This window comes from Coniophora puteana, assembly GCF_000271625.1.
Source record: "Coniophora puteana RWD-64-598 SS2 unplaced genomic scaffold CONPUscaffold_3, whole genome shotgun sequence".
Taxonomy (NCBI): Eukaryota; Fungi; Basidiomycota; class Agaricomycetes; order Boletales; family Coniophoraceae; genus Coniophora; species Coniophora puteana.
This window is the reverse complement of record NW_006913055.1, coordinates 446,650-463,727: the sequence shown is the minus strand read 5'-3', so window position 1 is coordinate 463,727 and position 17,078 is coordinate 446,650. Positions and strand designations below refer to the sequence as shown.

Genomic DNA, 17,078 nt, shown 5'->3' with positions numbered 1-17,078 from the left:
ACATCCTATACACCGCACCGAGGTCAACAAACTTCAGTAGGCGCTCTCGTCGCTAACCTTGAAGACCTCAGAGACGCGTCAACAAGTTGCTGTAGCTATGGCCGGTTCAAAATATGCGTACGTGCGCAACTTCGAGCTGCCCGACCCGCTCCTCCCGGGTACCTTCCTCGTCTGTAGGCTCGATGGTCACTCTTTTCATCGGTGAGTGATCCCTTTTCATCCCCCTTGATCATCTCTCTGCCCACGAAATACGCGTGCAGACGCTTTCAGTGCGATGAACGCGTCAAGGCATCCCAATCCACGTCGCACCATCCCCTAAGTCCTCCCTACATACGCGCATGGATGTTGCATACAATCCATCGAACTACGTCACCACACCACCGCGACGAGAACAACCCAACTGATAATTCTTTCGGCCTTTCCACAGATTCTCAGACGAACACGGCTTCTCAAAGCCCAACGACGAACGCGCCCTCCGCGTCATGGATGCGGCCGCGCAGAGCGTCATGGAAGAGTACAAAGACATCCTGCTCTCCTTTGGCGAGTCTGACGAGTTCAGGTATGCCACTAACCCTCCTCTGCCTCCCCAAGGCAAGTATGCTGATCAGTGAAGATACCGCCTCTGGCCCTCCTACTCCTTCCGCCATCGCTACTGTTACACCGGCGCCATGAAACCGGCAGCTTCCTCCTCCGCAAGTCCACTCAGCTATATAACCGCCGGCACGCCAAGATCCTGACGACGCTCACCTCGTACTTCACATCGTGCTACGTCTTCCACTGGCCGAAGCACTTCCCGGACACGCCGCTCCGCTACCCGCCGTCGTTTGACGGGCGCATCGTGCAGTACCCGAGCGCGCGGGAGGTCAGGGACTATTTTGCGTGGCGCCAGGTCGACAGTGAGTTTCTTTATTTTATCCCTCTTTGTGATCTTGGACGTGGCTTTGTTTGGTTGGAATGAAAACATTGACTAAACGTTTCTCGATGCGACAGCGCACATCAACAACCTGTACAACACCACCTTCTGGGCGCTCGTCCAGCAGGGCGGGCAGAGCACGACGCAGGCGCACGCGACGCTCAAGGTGCGTCTTTACGTCCCCAGTAATGCATCCTTTATCATCGTCTCTCCACCTTCTTCTCTGTCCCCTCCCTTTATGATCGCGCGCGCTTATACCTGCGGACGTGCGGCACGCAGGGCACATTCTCCAAACAAAAGCACGAGATCCTGTTCTCGCGCTTCGGAATCAACTACAACGCGCTCCCGGAGCAGTTCAAGAAGGGGAGCGTGCTCGTACGCGAGATTGTTCAGGTGCGTGACGTGCTACGCTGCGTGCTGTACTGAAAGCTGACACGAGCGGAATGTAACGCACACGCGCATGCGCACTTCTTCTGCGGACTGTTCAGCCGTCTGCCGAGGACTCCGACACGCTCGATCCCGAGAATATACCGCCACCCACGCCAGCCTCTAGGACTGAGGCTGAGACCGAGGGCGAGGGCGGGTCCAGCCCCGCTTCCGCGTCCTTGAGCACGGCTGGCGACGGAAAGGAAGGTGCATCGGCACCAGCGCCGACGCTCGCTCAGGGTGATCAGCCTCGAGCAGCACAATCACTCAGGGAGGCAAGCAAGAAAAAAGGGAAGGGCAAACGAGACAAAAAGGACAGCAGCAGAGACACGATGGCGATCTCGCTTGTGCACTGTGACATAATCGGGGACGCGTTCTGGGACGCGCGTCCGCATCTTCTCGTCGAGTAGCATCGGCCTAGCCAATATTAATGTTAATATTAATGTCGGAGTCATGGTGATTGGCGCGTCGTCGAATTGCGAGGGAATGAGGGGGTGTTCATCAGGATCGTGCGTGGTCTATATGGTAAAAGACGGGCAAATAAATGCAAAGTCTGGCCACTGGAAATAATGAATGGGCTTGTTATTACGAACACGATCAAGCGAGCTGGCGGCCTCCGATGCGTTCTGTCCAATCGCGTCGAAGCGGGATGCGAGTCGAGGTGATCCGCGCCGGTCGATGTCGGGAAATTTTCAAGGGTTCCGCGATGATTGGACCTCATGATTAAAAGCGTGAGGATACGCGAGGAAACGCGTTGCTCATTGGGCAGGGTGGACCTCGTGTATCGATGGGCAGGCGCCAAGCGCAGGGACGTAGACTTTCGTTTTTACAAGGGACGATGGGGCGGAGTGGCACCGAGGGCAACGCTTGAGCAGGCTCGAGCATAACCGCTGCCAGCGGCGCGGACCGGGGCACCGCGCGTGCCCATTGACGTTTAGCGGATAACCCAAGAATGGCAAGACAAAGTACAAAGAGCGACAAAGTACCACCCACCGATTGCCCCACGTCGGCGAGCGAAAAGGCAATCAAAGTGATCAAACCAACCCGACGCCCACCAGGCCCAACGCACTGCACCCACACCCGCCGTGGCGTGCACCCACACCGCGCACGCTCCGTTTTCAGACAAAGCAGAAGCGCGGACGGTGTCAAACGGTGACAGCCAGCACCGCAAACACCACGAGAGAACAAAGCAGAACCCCGGGCACGCGGAACAGCGCGCGCGCCGCTTGCTGTGCTCCCGCCGCCCCATAAAAGGCAAAACTGGGTGTGGAGTCCCGCCCCAATCGAGCGAGAAATGCCTGCGATGGTACATGTGGACCCACAACTTCCCAAATTCCCATTCCGCGTAATTTTTGGGCAGCGGGGAAAGCCGGAGAATAGGCGCTGGGAGCTGGGTGGGTGGGAGGATGATGATGTAATCAGGAACGGGGTTGGAGAGCAATCCGGGAGCTGGATTGGTTTGAGAGGTGGACCTACAAGTTGTGAAAATTACTGAGGATGGGAATGTTGGGACGTGGGAGATGGGGGCACGAGGGTGCTGTGGGGACGCATAAATACGGGCGAGTTTGAGAGGGAGGGCTTCAGTCCACAGGCCCCCTTCGAGTCCTCTCTGAGTCCTCGAAACTCTTCTCTGAGTCCTCGAAACTCTTCTCTGCTCTTTTTTCTTGAAACTCGTTTCGCGCTTTTCAAAGTGTCGTCTTCATCAATCGTTGCTGGCGGGCTGTACGTCAACCCGTTTGCGCCCCCGTTCACTATCGACCCTGCCCTATTGAGGTGCGCGTTATTGCTTATGCTGGGTGTATGCCGTCATGCTGACCCTGTGCTGGTTACGTACTTGTTTATGTTGTCGTTATGTCGATGTGTTTGGTGCATTGACCATGTGACCGCGTGTGTTACATATGTCCGCCGTCCGGATGCCGCGGAACGCTGGCCTCCCCTTTTTCGTGTCCTGCGAACACGACCCTTGACATGTCCATGTCACTTGGCTGGCCTGACACGGACAACCGACACCGACGCCCCGGCGGCTGTTTTTGTCGTTCGCTTGTTCCTCCATACGACGGCTGATGGACGTATGATGGATGATCGGCTGTTCTTATCCCTTGAATTTGTGGATAAACTCTGTGTATTTGACGCTATATGTTCCTGTTGATTTTTTGTTTGGCACGATGGGTCCCGATGTATTTGGGCGTGCAGTCGGGCCATGGCCGGGCCAGGCGAGGACGATCCTTTTTATTCGACCACTCAGCCCAGCTGGGGAACGTCGCCATCCGCCTCTGCCTCCAGCACCGACTGGGACCTCTCCTCTTTCCACTCGCTCACGCTTGATCCCTCTGCAGTCGACGTGCACCAGCTTGTACAGCAGCAGCAGCAGCAGCAGGTCCAGCAGCAACAGCAACAGCAGGCTCAGCAACAGCAGTTCCACCAGCACGTTCTACGACAGCAGCAGCAACAGCAGCTGTATCAGGCTCAGCCTTTCCAGCACCCGTTCGCCACCATCCCGCGCTCACTCAGCTACGATTCCTCGGACTCGTCCGAGGGCCCCCACGCCGCCAGCCACGGCGCGCTTTCCTCGACGGGTGCCGGGCTTAGTGCAAGCCCGGCCGAATACGCGCATGGCCAGTCTCCCCATGACAGCGCTCTCAGTCCCTCCCCCGCTAGCCGCCCGCTCTATCGTCCCCACGCCCATCAGCCCTCCCCCTCGGCCCCAAGAGGCGCCCACGCCCCACCCTACAATGACGCGCCATACCTTCCCCCGCTCGGGCCTGGTCCGCGCCAGTCGTCCTACCCGCAGGCACCCACAGCGCCCTACCACCCCGCGTCCTATCCCCATCCGAGCTTCGAGGGCTACCCCGTACGTGCCACTCGTCATCGCCGTTGACCGCGTCGTGCTCACCACGTCTTCTTTTCTCTAGCAGCCGCAGCCGCAGCAAGAACCGTTCCCCGGCGCTGTCAGCCCCGCCATCTCGCATCGGAGCATCGAGAGCTCGGGATACCGCGACAGCGCGTCGTCCTCGTCCTCGTCTGCGGGTTACGCGCGCGATGTCTCCGTCGACACTACATACTCCCACTCACGCTCCGTGACGCCCTTTGTCCCTCCCCCTGGCTACGGCGCGGGATACCGTCGATATGCCCCATCCCAGGTCTCGCCTTCCCCCTTTCGCTCACCTACGCCGCCTGCTCGTCATGCGCCGTATGACCGTGCTTCGTCGTCGCGCTCGGCATATGGGGGCGCACAGCGCGGTGCACCGCAACAGCCAATAGGTATGTACACCCTACTACGTGTCTACACAAGCTTACACAAGCTCACCATTCTCCATCCAGCGTTCCAAGGCGAGTTCGGACGCCCCATGCCAGCAGGATCGTCCACGATGTACCGCCCCGGCGTGCAGTCCTACACCGACGCGCTGTACAACCACCACCAGCCCCCTCCCCCGCGCGGCGCCCCTTCGCAGATCGACATCGTCGGCCCCCTCCCATCGTCCTCGTCATCAGCGCCATCGCACCACGCCCACGCCCATCCCCAGGCCCACATGTACACGTCCTCGCCCGAATCGATGGGCTCCCCTCCCTCAGAATACATCGGAACGCCGCCGCCGCCCGCACCCCCCCAGGGAGGACACCACCACCTCGCCCCGCCCATCGTACACCTCCCCGCCGCCGCACAGTCCCAGCGCGGCTCGTCCTCGGGCTCCTCCATGAGCGGCAGCATGTCCCCCAGCACCGCCGCCGCCGCGAGCACGCTCACCTCCCTCGCCGCGCCGTACGGCCCCGGCGGCTCGCAGACCGAGTTCCCCGCGGGCGCGAACGCACCGGAAGACAGCGCATCGCACTTCCCGGACGCGGGGCCGTACCTGCGGCAGCAGCTCGGGCTCGCGCCGTACGCGCCTGTGAACCTGTGGTCGCTGCCCGATCCGCCGCCGGGCGAGAAGCCGTCGCAGCCGTACCCGACGCTGATCAAGCTCGCGATCTACGGGAGCATGCGGAAGCAGCTGACGCTGCAGGATATTTATAATGCGCTGGAGGACAGGTTTGCGTGGTTCAAGGAGCGGAGGACTGAGAAGGCGTGGAAGGTATGTGGTTTTTTTCTTTTCGTTCTGTGTGTGTGTTGGATATAATGGAAGCTGATTATTCGATTGCGCTATCGTTTATTCTGTACGATACTGTATCACAACGCAGAACTCGATCCGGCACAATCTCAGTCTGAACAAGGTCTTCCGCCACGTCGCGCGCCCGATCACGGAGCCGGGCAAGGGCTCGTACTGGCAGCTGAACGTGTCCGAAGGGGAGGGCTACAAGCGCGAGCGGAAGCGCCGCAACAAGAGCCAGAAAGCAGCCGGGATGTCATCAAGGGAACAGGGTCAGCAGGAGGGTGGACGCCTCGCCGTCGGTGAAGAGGACGACGAGGAGATGACAGACGATGGAGGGGGGGTGGATGCTGAGGGCGACGACGACGACCAAGACGACGACGGCTCCGGATTTTCATCTGCAGAGTCCGATCGCCCGTCGAGGTCGAGGTCGAGAGTCATCAGGCCCGAGCACGCTGGCAGGTCTATGACCATGCCCACGCCCATGTACACCTCCATGTCGATGCCATCCCCCGGTCATCCTCCTTCAGCGGGGCACGACGATCTCAATATCGATCCACAGCTGCGCTCTCGAGGACGAGGCAGAGGAGCAGTAGCAGGTGGTGGAGAGAGAGGAAGAGAGAGAGGACATCTCGTCGGAGAGGGACGAGGAAGAATGAGACCCCGCCCGGAGCAGACCTATCCTTATCCTCTCCCCAGCGGCTCAGGGCCACGGGCTTCCCCACGAATCTCGCCCCGCAGAATCTCGCCCGGCAGCAGACTCGCCTCGCGGACACCACAGCCTTCTGAGGAGCAGCCGGTTAGTGCGGAACAGCAGCGTCGCCAGTTCCAGTTCCAGCAGCACATGATGTCCGACGTGCGGCACCACGCCGGCCGCGATCTCTCCACCGAGCCCTTCTCCACGCCGGAGCCGGAGCAGATGCCGGTGCCGTCCGCCGTCCGCTTCGGCCAGCCTTCCTTTGGTGGCCAGGCCCAGCCCGCGGCCTTTGGCCAGTCCTCTGCGTTTGGCCAGGTTCAATCTGGTCGCTTCGGCGCGTCCTCCTCTTCGTTCGGCGGGAGCCTCGTCGCAGACACGCTCGCGCGCAGTGCACGCGCTACCCCCCTCGGCGGCTTCACCGCTTCCTCAAGCTCAGTTTCCCCCCCAACTTCGACCGCAGGCGCAACACCGGGCCCATCGTCGCTCTTCCGCCCGCGGCCCGGCGTGCAGTACGTGCATGAGGAAGGCGGACTGCCGGCCGCCCGGCGCGTGGCCGAGGCTCCCAACCCGAACCCGTCCGACGCCTCCGGCGATGGCACTGGTGCCGGTGCCTCGAGTGCCACAGGCGTCCACATGGGTCCACAGGCGTCCACATCATCATCAGCATCCGCGTCTTACGCCCATTTGGGAACGATGGCCCAGCAGCAGCAGCAACGCGCGAGTGGCTCGCCGGATTCGCAGTCGTCGTCTTCCATCGCGTCTGTGTTGCAGCCGCGGACACAAGCTCAGAGCCAGTCTCCGGCTCAGCTGCACGGCCAGAGCCAGGGATCGTCTCGCTCGGGGAGCTACGATTCGCACTGAGTGCTATGGGGGAGGGGGCCGCAGGATGCCTTCCGGTTCGGGTCTTTAGAAGTTCGGAGCCTTGTGAGTCTATCGATGCCAAATATTAATTGGTGCCATTGATGTGGCTCGAGGACTGGGTGCTGATCACCCTCGCGTTTGATCATTCTCGCAGATTGCAGAATCGATAAGGATCCTCATCTCGCTATTCGCTACTACTCGCTGTTCGCTCCCGAGCGTCCGCGAGGCTTGCTTTGTTTTCCATCGGCTCCACTCACGCACACACGCACTGCATCGTAGAATTCCGACAATCGCGCATCTCGCCTCGCATCGTCACCGTCACACGGGCGTCATTATCAAAGTCATCGTCGTTGTTTTCTCGCCATTCTCTCTCTCTTTCTCTCTCTCTCCATCCCCTTAATCGATACTGCAGTATCCCCATATTCCACAAGCACCAATACCTCCCGATTTCTTCGCACGTACTAACCACTAATTGTATCATCCGCACTCGGCCTCAGGCCCCTGTGGGGCCTCGAGGCGGAGTCACGCTGATTTCCTTTCGCTGTCATGCTCTCAGTATCAGCCACAATGCTTTTCGTACCCTGCTGTCGTACCGCTCTCACCCCCGCTTTTCGTCGTCGCGTCCTTTCTGTTAACCTAATCTGTGCTACGCTAGATCTGTCGCGCACTATCTATATATCCAATGTTGTCTTACACGCACATCGCAATGCATTCTACTTTGCACGCACTTGATACACAGCCCGAAATCTCGAATTTGCATCCTTGAAGGAATTTATTATCTTACCAAGTACTTCCCGTGCTCGCATTAGTCTATGTACACTGTCCAATATCGTCGAGGCAAGTAATGCTATCGTCCAGTCGACATCGGAATCAGACGTTCAGTGTCTGCCGACCACAGGCCATCACATGTCGTCGTCCTCCTCGCCGATGACCAGCTCGCTGACGACGAGATCCTGTCTGCGCAGCTCCAGCAAAGCCCTCAGCCTCCCGACCATCTCCTTGCGCGTGCCGGTAGCGATGATATCCGGATTTACCTCCGCATGCGCAGCGAGATTACGCCGGAGCGCCTCGTCCGTCAAGGACTCGCACGCGTCTGGGTCCATAGTCAGGGGAGCGGTAGGGAAGACGATGTAGAGATTGTGCATGTCTGGAGCACGTCGGGCGATCAGCATGTAATATTTGTTATGCCATAGGTAGAGTGAGAACGTACTGTCGATGTATTCGCTGCAGCAAGCCGGAATCTCCATGTCGACGATGCGGTTCTCCTCTGTGATGGCGGCCGCCATGCGTCTCAGGCCGACCATGGTGATTCCGGTATCTCCAAGCGCAAGGTACGTCAGTTTGTCCATTATGATCAGAACCGGCACAGCGTCGTCGTCGATGCGTGGGTTCATCGCCAGCTCAAGATTCGTCAAAGTATGTCGTAGACTCGTCAACAGGAACACTCTGTATGCGCTGTGAGTCTGAATCTAAGCAACAGGGACGAGATACGTACGCCTCGTTTCCGATCCCATTGCACACGAGGTATAGCTTCTGGAGAGACGGAAGGTGCTGGATATGCCTTAGGTCGGAGTCGTTGAGAGACACGAATCGCAAAGAGATCGCAGTCAGCGAAAGGAAGCGGCGTGGGCCGCCGAAAGCTAGTAAAGACAGCATCAAGGTGCAACTAGCCAAGAAGAGACGAGCAGATATCACCCCGTAAAAGCTCGGGTCCCGTTATGTTCAGACCGTCCGCGTCGCTGATCGAGGGCGTGAGATGAAGCGAGTGTACTTGAGTGCCGCGAAGCGCAGTCAGGATCTTTCGGCTGAGAAGGCCTTATATGTCGCACACGAGCATAAACCAAAATTCACACACGCGAAAGAGAGACTGCACCGTTCTCCGAGAGCGCGTCAGCTATCATCTGATGCGTAGTCTCCTCCATCCGGTGGTCGGCCAGCTTGCTTCGCACCGCAGATGCCGACAAAAGTCTATCGAGACGTTCGATGAGGTCGAGGTTGCTATTCACGTCTTCAGAGACGTGCTCAGGGCCAAAGATAGCTTCTGATAAAGCGCATATAGTCAGCTATCCTGCTGGAAAACTCATCGATAGGCGGGGAGTCGGAGAGCGTGTACCCCAGTCGTCGCGATTCTCGCGCCAATCCATCTCGTCATCGAATTGAGGTTGGGCCATGGATGCGTCGTTGACATTCCGATTGAAATCCAAGCGGACTGGCTGATTGTCTTGAGCAGCGAACGAAGAGTTCCAGGAGACTGCGTCGGATGAATCGAGCTTCGCCCGCTTGACGGTATCTCGCGACCAGAGAATGTCGCCCACAGCATCAGAGTAGCGCTTTTGTCCAGTCCTCAGTGTATCTTCGTGATCGGAAGCTTGACACCGCCTAGCCTTGACTGCAGACGCTGGAGACGAGTACGCGGGAGCATCTGAAGACGGCGGTTCAGTGAGCACAGCACGAGGGCGAGTCGGAGCGGAGATGCGAGAGCGAGGCTCCGGGTCGTATCCGAGCTTGAGCTTCCAGGCGAATGTGGGCCAGATGACGTCTTGAAGGAGAGCACCGGAGCGGAGAGTTCGTTTGAGGCTTTTGAGGTAGGCGGAGGCGGGTATGTTGGGGCAGTAGCACGGATTTGAGTTATCGACCAAGGGGCGTTGCATGGCTAGTGCACCAAGAAACAAGAAAAGCGACGGTGCGACGCCGTGGGGGGACGAAGGCAGGATGCATATCCTAGACGCGTCTTGTGGGGGTAAGTGCCTGAACATCACGTGTCTGCGGTTCGAAGCCTTCAAGTTCCTTCTCAGAGACAAGTACTCGGACCAAGTAGTTCCGAAGCTTCCGTGAAATTCAGCCAAGTCCGCAGGGCAGGTTTCCATGCGAGCGATATTTCGTCCAAGATCCCTTTAATTTTTACTGTACCTCTAGATCTTTCCCAGATCACTGATCCCCGGGTTGACCGAGACTAGTACGCTGAACATTCGATCTCTTCGATTATGAACAGCGTGTACTATTTGGATAATGACATAGATAGCGGAGATTGACGTGACTGTACATATCCATGGTATCAGCTGCTGAATTTTCTTTTTCGATAACGCTTTCAGAAAGGCTTTGAAACATCCTCGCCACATTTTTGCATATCCGACTGAGACGCAATACTGCGATTTGTCCCTGTATTTTGTCTGTATAACTTGTTGTAGAGGTTGATGACAGTATTAGCGAGCACGACTTCTGTCTTGAAAGTTTGGAAGCGTAAGGGCTCACCATGGACTTCATTAAACGACGTCTGTGAATCGCTCGCGCGGAGGTTCATCACAGGTCATAGCTTGTCCATCATTTTCCATTGGATGCTGCGGTCTTCTAAATGCTATGGTACTTATGGTCTCCTCTTTCGTCCCAGAGATGCCGTTCACTTGCGCCATATAAATTTCACGGAGGGACAGAATAAACCGAGGCCCCACGATTCCACTGCTGATGATGCTGAAGAACGTAGTCACATCCCCTGCAATTGACCAGTTAACTTGAAGTGATAAACCCTTTCAGAAAAGAAAAAACATCAGTGTGACTGTAGGTTTAATAATTTTCGGTGAATCATATACATTGAGGGCGTTTACGATAGCTCCAAGGATGTGCCTGAACGTGTGCACTTCAGTACAATACACTCATGAACTGAAGCGTAAGTCCATACCATGAAAGAAACAACAGCCAGTAGCGGAGCAGCCGCTTTACGGTTCCTGAATATCCAATCGTAGGTCTTCGACCTCTGTAGTTCCAAAAGGGCCCCTTTAACCGGTACAATACCATGAGCCCAAGGAATAGCCCATATACTATGAAAAGCCAGGGTTCACTGTCGCTAATGTTACGTGACATCGGGATGCATTGTCGATTACCCAGAACATCGGCCTCTGGCCCTAAGGACACCTTAGGCATGAGTGGAAAAAGCGCCCAAGTTGAGAGTTACTGACATGGTTCACCACCGGGCCGAGTAAAAAATATAACGATTGCCAAAGTGTTGAACAGCTGCGTTACAATCATCCCGCCGGCTAAGATGCCGATGACCCCTTTGGAGTTTCTATAGAGAGCACAAACACACGCGGTGATAACTCCTGGTTGTATCTTACTCGTGAATCATAGCTCATTTGCGATGTGTTTGTTACAAAACCGAACCTTGAGAGATGAATGCGGATAGACTTGGCAGTATTTCAATAACATATCCAAGCACAGAGCCTTAAAAAACTGCGGTTAGTAGCAAACCGAAGCACTTCCGCGGGTAGATTACCTACAACTTCTTAACCAAAAGCGGTAGTATTGATGATCTGAATTGAGATGCTCTGAGCACAATCTGAGCCATGCCACTCACATCTGGAGAAAGTAGCGACGATATGAGCTTAGAGCACCGAGTATATAGAGCTAACCCTCTTACTCTGCCGGGAAGCACGACTTTCATTCCGGATACTGTCCGCTTTTAAGCATTAGAGATAAGGCAGAAAGTAGGCTAAACTTACATAGATCGGCTCTATGATGCAGCGTACGAAATCAATCAAACAAGATTGATTTGGCTACTACAATGGTTTGATTGATATTGAGTTAGCAAAGATGATTCAGATGTGTCACTAAATAAATGAGCGTACCACTCTGATATTGCTGCACAGAAAGTTGAAAAAGGAAAGAAATGCTCGTAGGGGAGTCGATTATCATGATGCTGTTATGGTAGGTGTTAAACGAACGTAACGATGACTCTCCGCCACCAGTGCGGTTTGCGGAATTCGTACAAGAAGGGAGTAGTTTTATACCCAGCAGTCAAGGAACTGTGTTTGGCAGCAAGATTAATGGACAGCATTCAAATTGCACGATCTGATGCCGACCTAAACATGTGAGAGCAACTAATTGCTGCATCTGTTCGCTGGACAAAGTACTATTGGGGTGCCACTATGAGAGCGATGCTGAGTATATTCAAATCATTGAAAGAACTCGGTTTATGCAGCAGTTGCCGGGAGAACTGACTTCATCACTAAAGCGACTGACTGGTTACAATACGTTGTGATCGCACCGTGGGGCTCGGGCGACGCTCTTTTCCCACTGATCCGTCTTATCTGACTGCCCAAGGCCAGTGCACAAGTAAGTTGCACTCCGTTGTGAAGCAACTTATACACTCTTACACTCAGTTTTCCCACCAATCATGACGACCATGAAGCTTCGGTGTTCAGTATTGAGGAGATAATGAAATATGAGACAACAACGGAACCCTATCCATCTGAGTAAAGCTGTGGTTTGGCGTCTACCATCCTCGGTCTGCGTGGTCCTGCAGAGTGTCTCGCGTCGTCTCGGCCATTGTGCGATACCTCATACCCAGCACGCGATTCGACACAGTCATGTCGTAGTTGATAAGATGCACAGTTGCGGAGTTGGCACTTCCAGCTCCCGGATTACCCTTCGGAAGCGGACTGGCCATCTTGACAGGGGGGTCCAAATCGTTTCCAGCGTCAACTATTGTATTTGAGAACGAAAAAGGAGGAATAACACGTTGGTACGCACGCCAGTCTTGCATCTTCCACGGGCCTGCGTGTCCGTGATGATCAGCATACAATGCCTTTGACCAATACATATAACACTCACCAGTACTGATGATGATCCGCTGACCGGCGGCCTCGGGTATCTCGAGAGCGCGGACGTGTGCTTCGGCACAGTCGCGCACGTCTGCCCAACATCCGCCCAACGTGGCAAGTGTCTTGTTCGACGCTCCGGATGACGTCGGATGGACGACATTCTCGTACCATATCTTCGAGATCATGTTCAGCGAGGCAGGATCTGAGACTTCGTGTATTGGGGGCTGGATAGTGGGTCAATGCCAGAGTATAGGCAAATATGCGGACGTACACCAAAGATCTATAAGAAGGTTGAATTTAATACTAACAGAGTGGCCTTGATCTGACTCACCCAGGCCGGATGTAGGACAGCGAGATCCCACTGCACTGTGGGTCGATTATCCTTCCAGAAGTCCCAAGCTCCTATATCGTCAACGTCAGCATAATCCTTTATGGAGCATGAGGGACGTTAGTCACCTCGCTCAGCAAGAACCTTAGACGCCGCATATATATCATTCGGAGATACGTCTGAGCCCAGACGTTCCAGGTTCTTCAGACACTCCTCATTCCAATCGAGTTCGCTGAATGTTCGCGGTTCCACTGAGTCGGTGACAATTGCAGCGCCAGTCGAAGTTACCGCAACTCGTTTCACTTTGGACCTATTCCAAGTGAAAGGCGTCTCGAGATGCGAAGACAGCATGCTTACCCGAACTTTATGATACTCTTCAAGATACTAACAGTCCCGTTCACAGCAGGTTTGATCATGTCTGATATGAGGATTAGAATGGAGATGAAAGTCTTGCGTAATAACCCACCATCTGGATTCTTGATCGAGAACGTAGCTGGAGACGCAGTGTGTATGACACCGTCGACGTCCTTGACGGCTTCGTCGAATGCTCCGTCCTTTGGGTAGTCGTCAATCCATATGTTTACTTATAATCAAATCTATCACGTACCTTTGTTATATCTTCTACAAACGCCAGCTCAAACTTCTCTCCGTAGCTTCTAAACGTCTCCTGCAGATGCTTGCCCTTGGCTGAAGAGCGGACAGCCCCTCGAACGGCATATCCGCGTTCTAATAGGATCCGCACAGTCCACGCTGCGATGAACCCGTTAGCTCCTGTGACGAGGATAAGATTCTGCTCGTTGGCGTTAATGGCGGGCATCGCGTCTCGAAGCCAAACGGAGTCGTGGGTGGGCCCGCGGTATAGGATAGCCTGTTCCCTGAGTGGACTTCACGAACTGACAAGCTACACGCTAAGCTGAGCCGAGATAGAAGACAAGAGCGGTGGCTTTCCATCCTAGGTGCAAGGAATAGTAACTTGCTGGATCCATTCAAGCTGACAGGCGGCCGACGCGAAGCAGGGAAGTTTGCAGTGAAGACGCGCGAGAGCTCGGACCGATGCTTCCGGGTCGATGGTAATCGGTAACCGCCGGCACGGGGCACTGCCACCCCGCCCCACACGGGGAACTGACTTGAACTGACAGTGACACGTCCGGTCTGGTGACGCGGTTCTCTACCTTTCCTTCACATCCAAAGCAATCAACTTGTTCGAACCTGCACTTGTCCATGTTTCTCGGATGCGTTGGATTTCAATTCACGAAACATCAGGCGCGACTGAGCACCGAGAACTCATGTCGCATGTATCGGTTTGGGCTGGGATGAACGCATAAGTATCCTTCTCCTGTCTCTGACTGACATTCCCATCGAGCTTCAGACCAGGTCTCCTCTTACACGCACTCTCCTAAGTCCTTCAGCATATAAACACGCGAATCCGCCGCTGGGACGCCACCGAGCCTAAGAACTCTCCCTACACTGTATCGCGCATACACCCTAAACTGCTCTAATCTCGCCTTTCCCATGCTTTTACCAGGACCTCGTACCACATATTCCTCTCCGTCCAACGTTGGAAATAAGATGACGTCTTATGCTACGGCAGACTACCCCGCTGACACAAAAGGTCGGTTTGATTCAGAGGTCTCATCTACTGACCAGCTGCTGCGTAGGAGTTCCCTTCGCTATCCTCCACTTTCCCCTCCATCCTCTCAGCTCGACCGACGGTCCACTGTCCCAGGTAGTAAAGGTCACGCCATTCTACAGAGTAGAAGCAATCGAATCACCGAAAACCGTTGGAGTAAGCTCGTCGGTTTGTTCAGTCGTACTGATCCTCGTCCCACAGATAACCGTACTCCCAACCAACCCCACGTCAAGAGCACGGAGTCGCAGACGGTGCGCAAGACCGAGGTCTTACCAGAAGGTAATCTCGCGGGCGTTTCTGGTGTCAAGTTTTGCGGTGTCTATGCTACGGAGGAAGATCGTGTGGCCGCAGCTGAGGGTGAGCCTCGCAGCTTTCTCGTTGTTCTCATCCAACCCTGATCTGAACATTACACAAGGTCTACTACGACTCGCCATGGATGATGCTCTACCCAGATTGTCGCCCCTCAGCCAGGTAATTGACGACTGTCTCAGTCATATCACAGACGAGGGCGGAAACAGGGTGGAGTCCTACGACTGGCTAGAAGGTATAGTCTGCTGTCTCAAACTTTCGCGGCGTCCGTTTCTCATCTGTTATTCAGCTGGACTTGACCAATCAAGCATTTTTTCCCAGGAGGATGAAGATGATGACGCAGACACCGTCGTTTCTGGCGACTGCATGGAGCTTGAACGCTCGCCAACTCTGATCAATGAGTCTCTCTCGAGCATTAAACCGCCTAGAACTGTTAAGGTGTCTCACTCACGCGAATACCCCTCGTGGATTCATCTTGATTATGACCGGGGAGCTGCTCCTCCGACCCCCCGTATCCCTGACAGTCCTTGTTTTGAATTCGCAGTGCCTGAGCCTAAGCCAGCTGAGACCATGATTCCCTCTTCGAATGGTACGTGTTAATCTTGTACTTTCAACTATGGTCAAAACCTTATCGACCTCCGTTCCCTAGCTATTGATGGGCTGCTGGGTAGAATCGATGATAAAGGGACCTATCCGGGACTTGGCATCGGTGAGATGTTCCGCCTATGTTCATCTTCGGTCACCAACAAGTCACAGATTCGGGGGATACTGCCAACGCATCTACGCTACGCCCTTCTTTCGTTCTCCCTCCTGACACTGACCCGCTTGGTGCACGCCTCGAAAGAACTGAACAACAATTCGTATCCTCCGAGCAGTCGCCGACAAGCCAAAATGTATTTGTTGCCATGAGTACTCCGCGCATACCACTAGTTACCATTACGGAGGAGATATACGTGCGGCGCAACGTCTCGTCCATGGTTATGGGCCACTACGAAGGCAAGGAGAACCTGCCTGCTCCCATTAAAGGTGACATATTCCGCTCATTGGTTTCTTTCGAGGACTCACATCTCATAGGATCCAAGAAGATGTCGCGACTAGATGAGGAAAGTCATACCGTTGATGACTGTGCGTGTTTCACGCTCCTCTCTTTGTTGAATCTCATCTCATTTTTTGAAAGTATCATCAATATGCTCCCCGCTCAAGAGCCTTCCATCCGTAGACTATGGGTGTTACAACGGGACCAATGAAGAAGAGAGCGAGTTTAACGCCGAAGATAGCACCCCTCGCCCGTTGCAGGTTCCGTTTTCTCAGGCGCAAACACCTCTAGCCACTGCAGCTAGCGATGATGATGATACCCCACGGCCTTTACGGAACGTCGATTCCAGCGGATTCTCAGCGGTTCTCAAATCAACAGTAAAGTCATCCGACGAGGATGCCGTCACGGGAGGATACCTTGACTGGTCTTGGGCGTCAACAGAAGCGGAATCCACTGCGGACTTACAGGTATGTCTTTTCGCTCTTGGGTCAAGCTGTTGGTTAACGCTACATGATCAGCAAAATACTAAACAAGATATCACCCTCACGTCATACGGCTGCGCTATGTTCGCCGCCAAACTGTTCCTTCTGTTATTTCAATTCTTGCTTGCGTTTTTTCTGCCAGATTTCTACGGTCAGGTTGTAGGTGTGGGGCTTCGCCTGCAGACCACCCTTAGAGGCAATCCGTAATCTGTTTTCTTTCCATTGGTCATCGTGCTTGTATATGTTCTTTCACTAGATGTGGTTGGCGATTCTATTTTTCTCGAACCCGCGTGTATACTCTATATACCCACCGTGTCGCCGCCACGCTAATCTATACCTTCCTAATGGACTATCTACACACGCTGTGTCCGTTTATCTTCTTTATCACGCCCGTTACCTTCTCCGGCCGACTATCCCTGTCGCTATTTTACCGAATAAACATTGCAGCAGAGGTGCATACCTTACGCTCAACGATGGTTCGGTCTATGCGACCTCACTTTCCGATGCGCTGATGTCACTCCCTTTTCCCGTGTTAGTAGACATACTCTCAAGACGAGGCGGAATGCATGGCAAAGATTATGTAGCAAACGCTAATGTAACACGCATGGTAAGGTACTACAGGTAACCATAAGTCCTAGCCAGTTTCGAACGAATCCCGCGGCTCGGTTTTCTGGCGGAGCTTTAAGGTTATTCAGCTTTGTGTCGACACAGCCACAC

At 54.7% G+C, this 17,078-nt stretch overlaps 5 protein-coding genes across 5 annotated transcripts; 3 read left to right on the top strand and 2 right to left on the bottom strand.

Annotated features, from left to right (window-relative positions):
- Window positions 1-97: 97 nt before the first annotated feature.
- On the top strand, window positions 98-1,749 carry CONPUDRAFT_51284 (tRNAHis guanylyltransferase; the record flags this gene model as incomplete). The annotated part of the gene is made up of 6 exons (XM_007767158.1): window positions 98-201; window positions 428-559; window positions 682-896; window positions 991-1,079; window positions 1,193-1,306; window positions 1,636-1,749. 6 exons carry the CDS (start codon window positions 98-100, stop codon window positions 1,747-1,749), a joined length of 768 nt encoding a protein of 255 aa, XP_007765348.1.
- Window positions 1,750-5,247: 3,498 nt separating this feature from the next.
- On the top strand, window positions 5,248-5,409 carry CONPUDRAFT_31154 (uncharacterized protein; the record flags this gene model as incomplete). Its single annotated transcript, XM_007767039.1, has 1 exon — window positions 5,248-5,409. A coding segment is annotated over one exon (162 nt), but the record flags the coding sequence as incomplete, so codon positions are not given.
- Window positions 5,410-7,884: 2,475 nt separating this feature from the next.
- Window positions 7,885-8,638, bottom strand: CONPUDRAFT_50875 (uncharacterized protein; the record flags this gene model as incomplete). Its single annotated transcript, XM_007767131.1, has 3 exons — window positions 7,885-8,129; window positions 8,193-8,428; window positions 8,478-8,638. The coding sequence occupies 3 exons, from the start codon at window positions 8,636-8,638 to the stop codon at window positions 7,885-7,887; spliced, it is 642 nt and encodes a 213-aa protein (XP_007765321.1).
- Window positions 8,639-12,248: 3,610 nt separating this feature from the next.
- On the bottom strand, window positions 12,249-13,721 carry CONPUDRAFT_49742 (D-lactaldehyde dehydrogenase; the record flags this gene model as incomplete). Its single annotated transcript, XM_007767069.1, has 9 exons — window positions 12,249-12,414; window positions 12,475-12,529; window positions 12,587-12,800; window positions 12,848-12,856; window positions 12,908-12,978; window positions 13,033-13,214; window positions 13,262-13,322; window positions 13,371-13,458; window positions 13,512-13,721. 9 exons carry the CDS (start codon window positions 13,719-13,721, stop codon window positions 12,249-12,251), a joined length of 1,056 nt encoding a protein of 351 aa, XP_007765259.1.
- A 695-nt stretch (window positions 13,722-14,416) lies between these two features.
- CONPUDRAFT_163029 (uncharacterized protein) lies at window positions 14,417-16,800 on the top strand (the record flags this gene model as incomplete). Its single annotated transcript, XM_007767436.1, has 8 exons — window positions 14,417-14,891; window positions 14,950-15,078; window positions 15,133-15,432; window positions 15,493-15,552; window positions 15,600-15,869; window positions 15,918-15,968; window positions 16,021-16,346; window positions 16,398-16,800. The coding sequence occupies 8 exons, from the start codon at window positions 14,417-14,419 to the stop codon at window positions 16,566-16,568; spliced, it is 1,782 nt and encodes a 593-aa protein (XP_007765626.1). The 3' UTR covers window positions 16,569-16,800.
- Window positions 16,801-17,078: the final 278 nt, after the last annotated feature.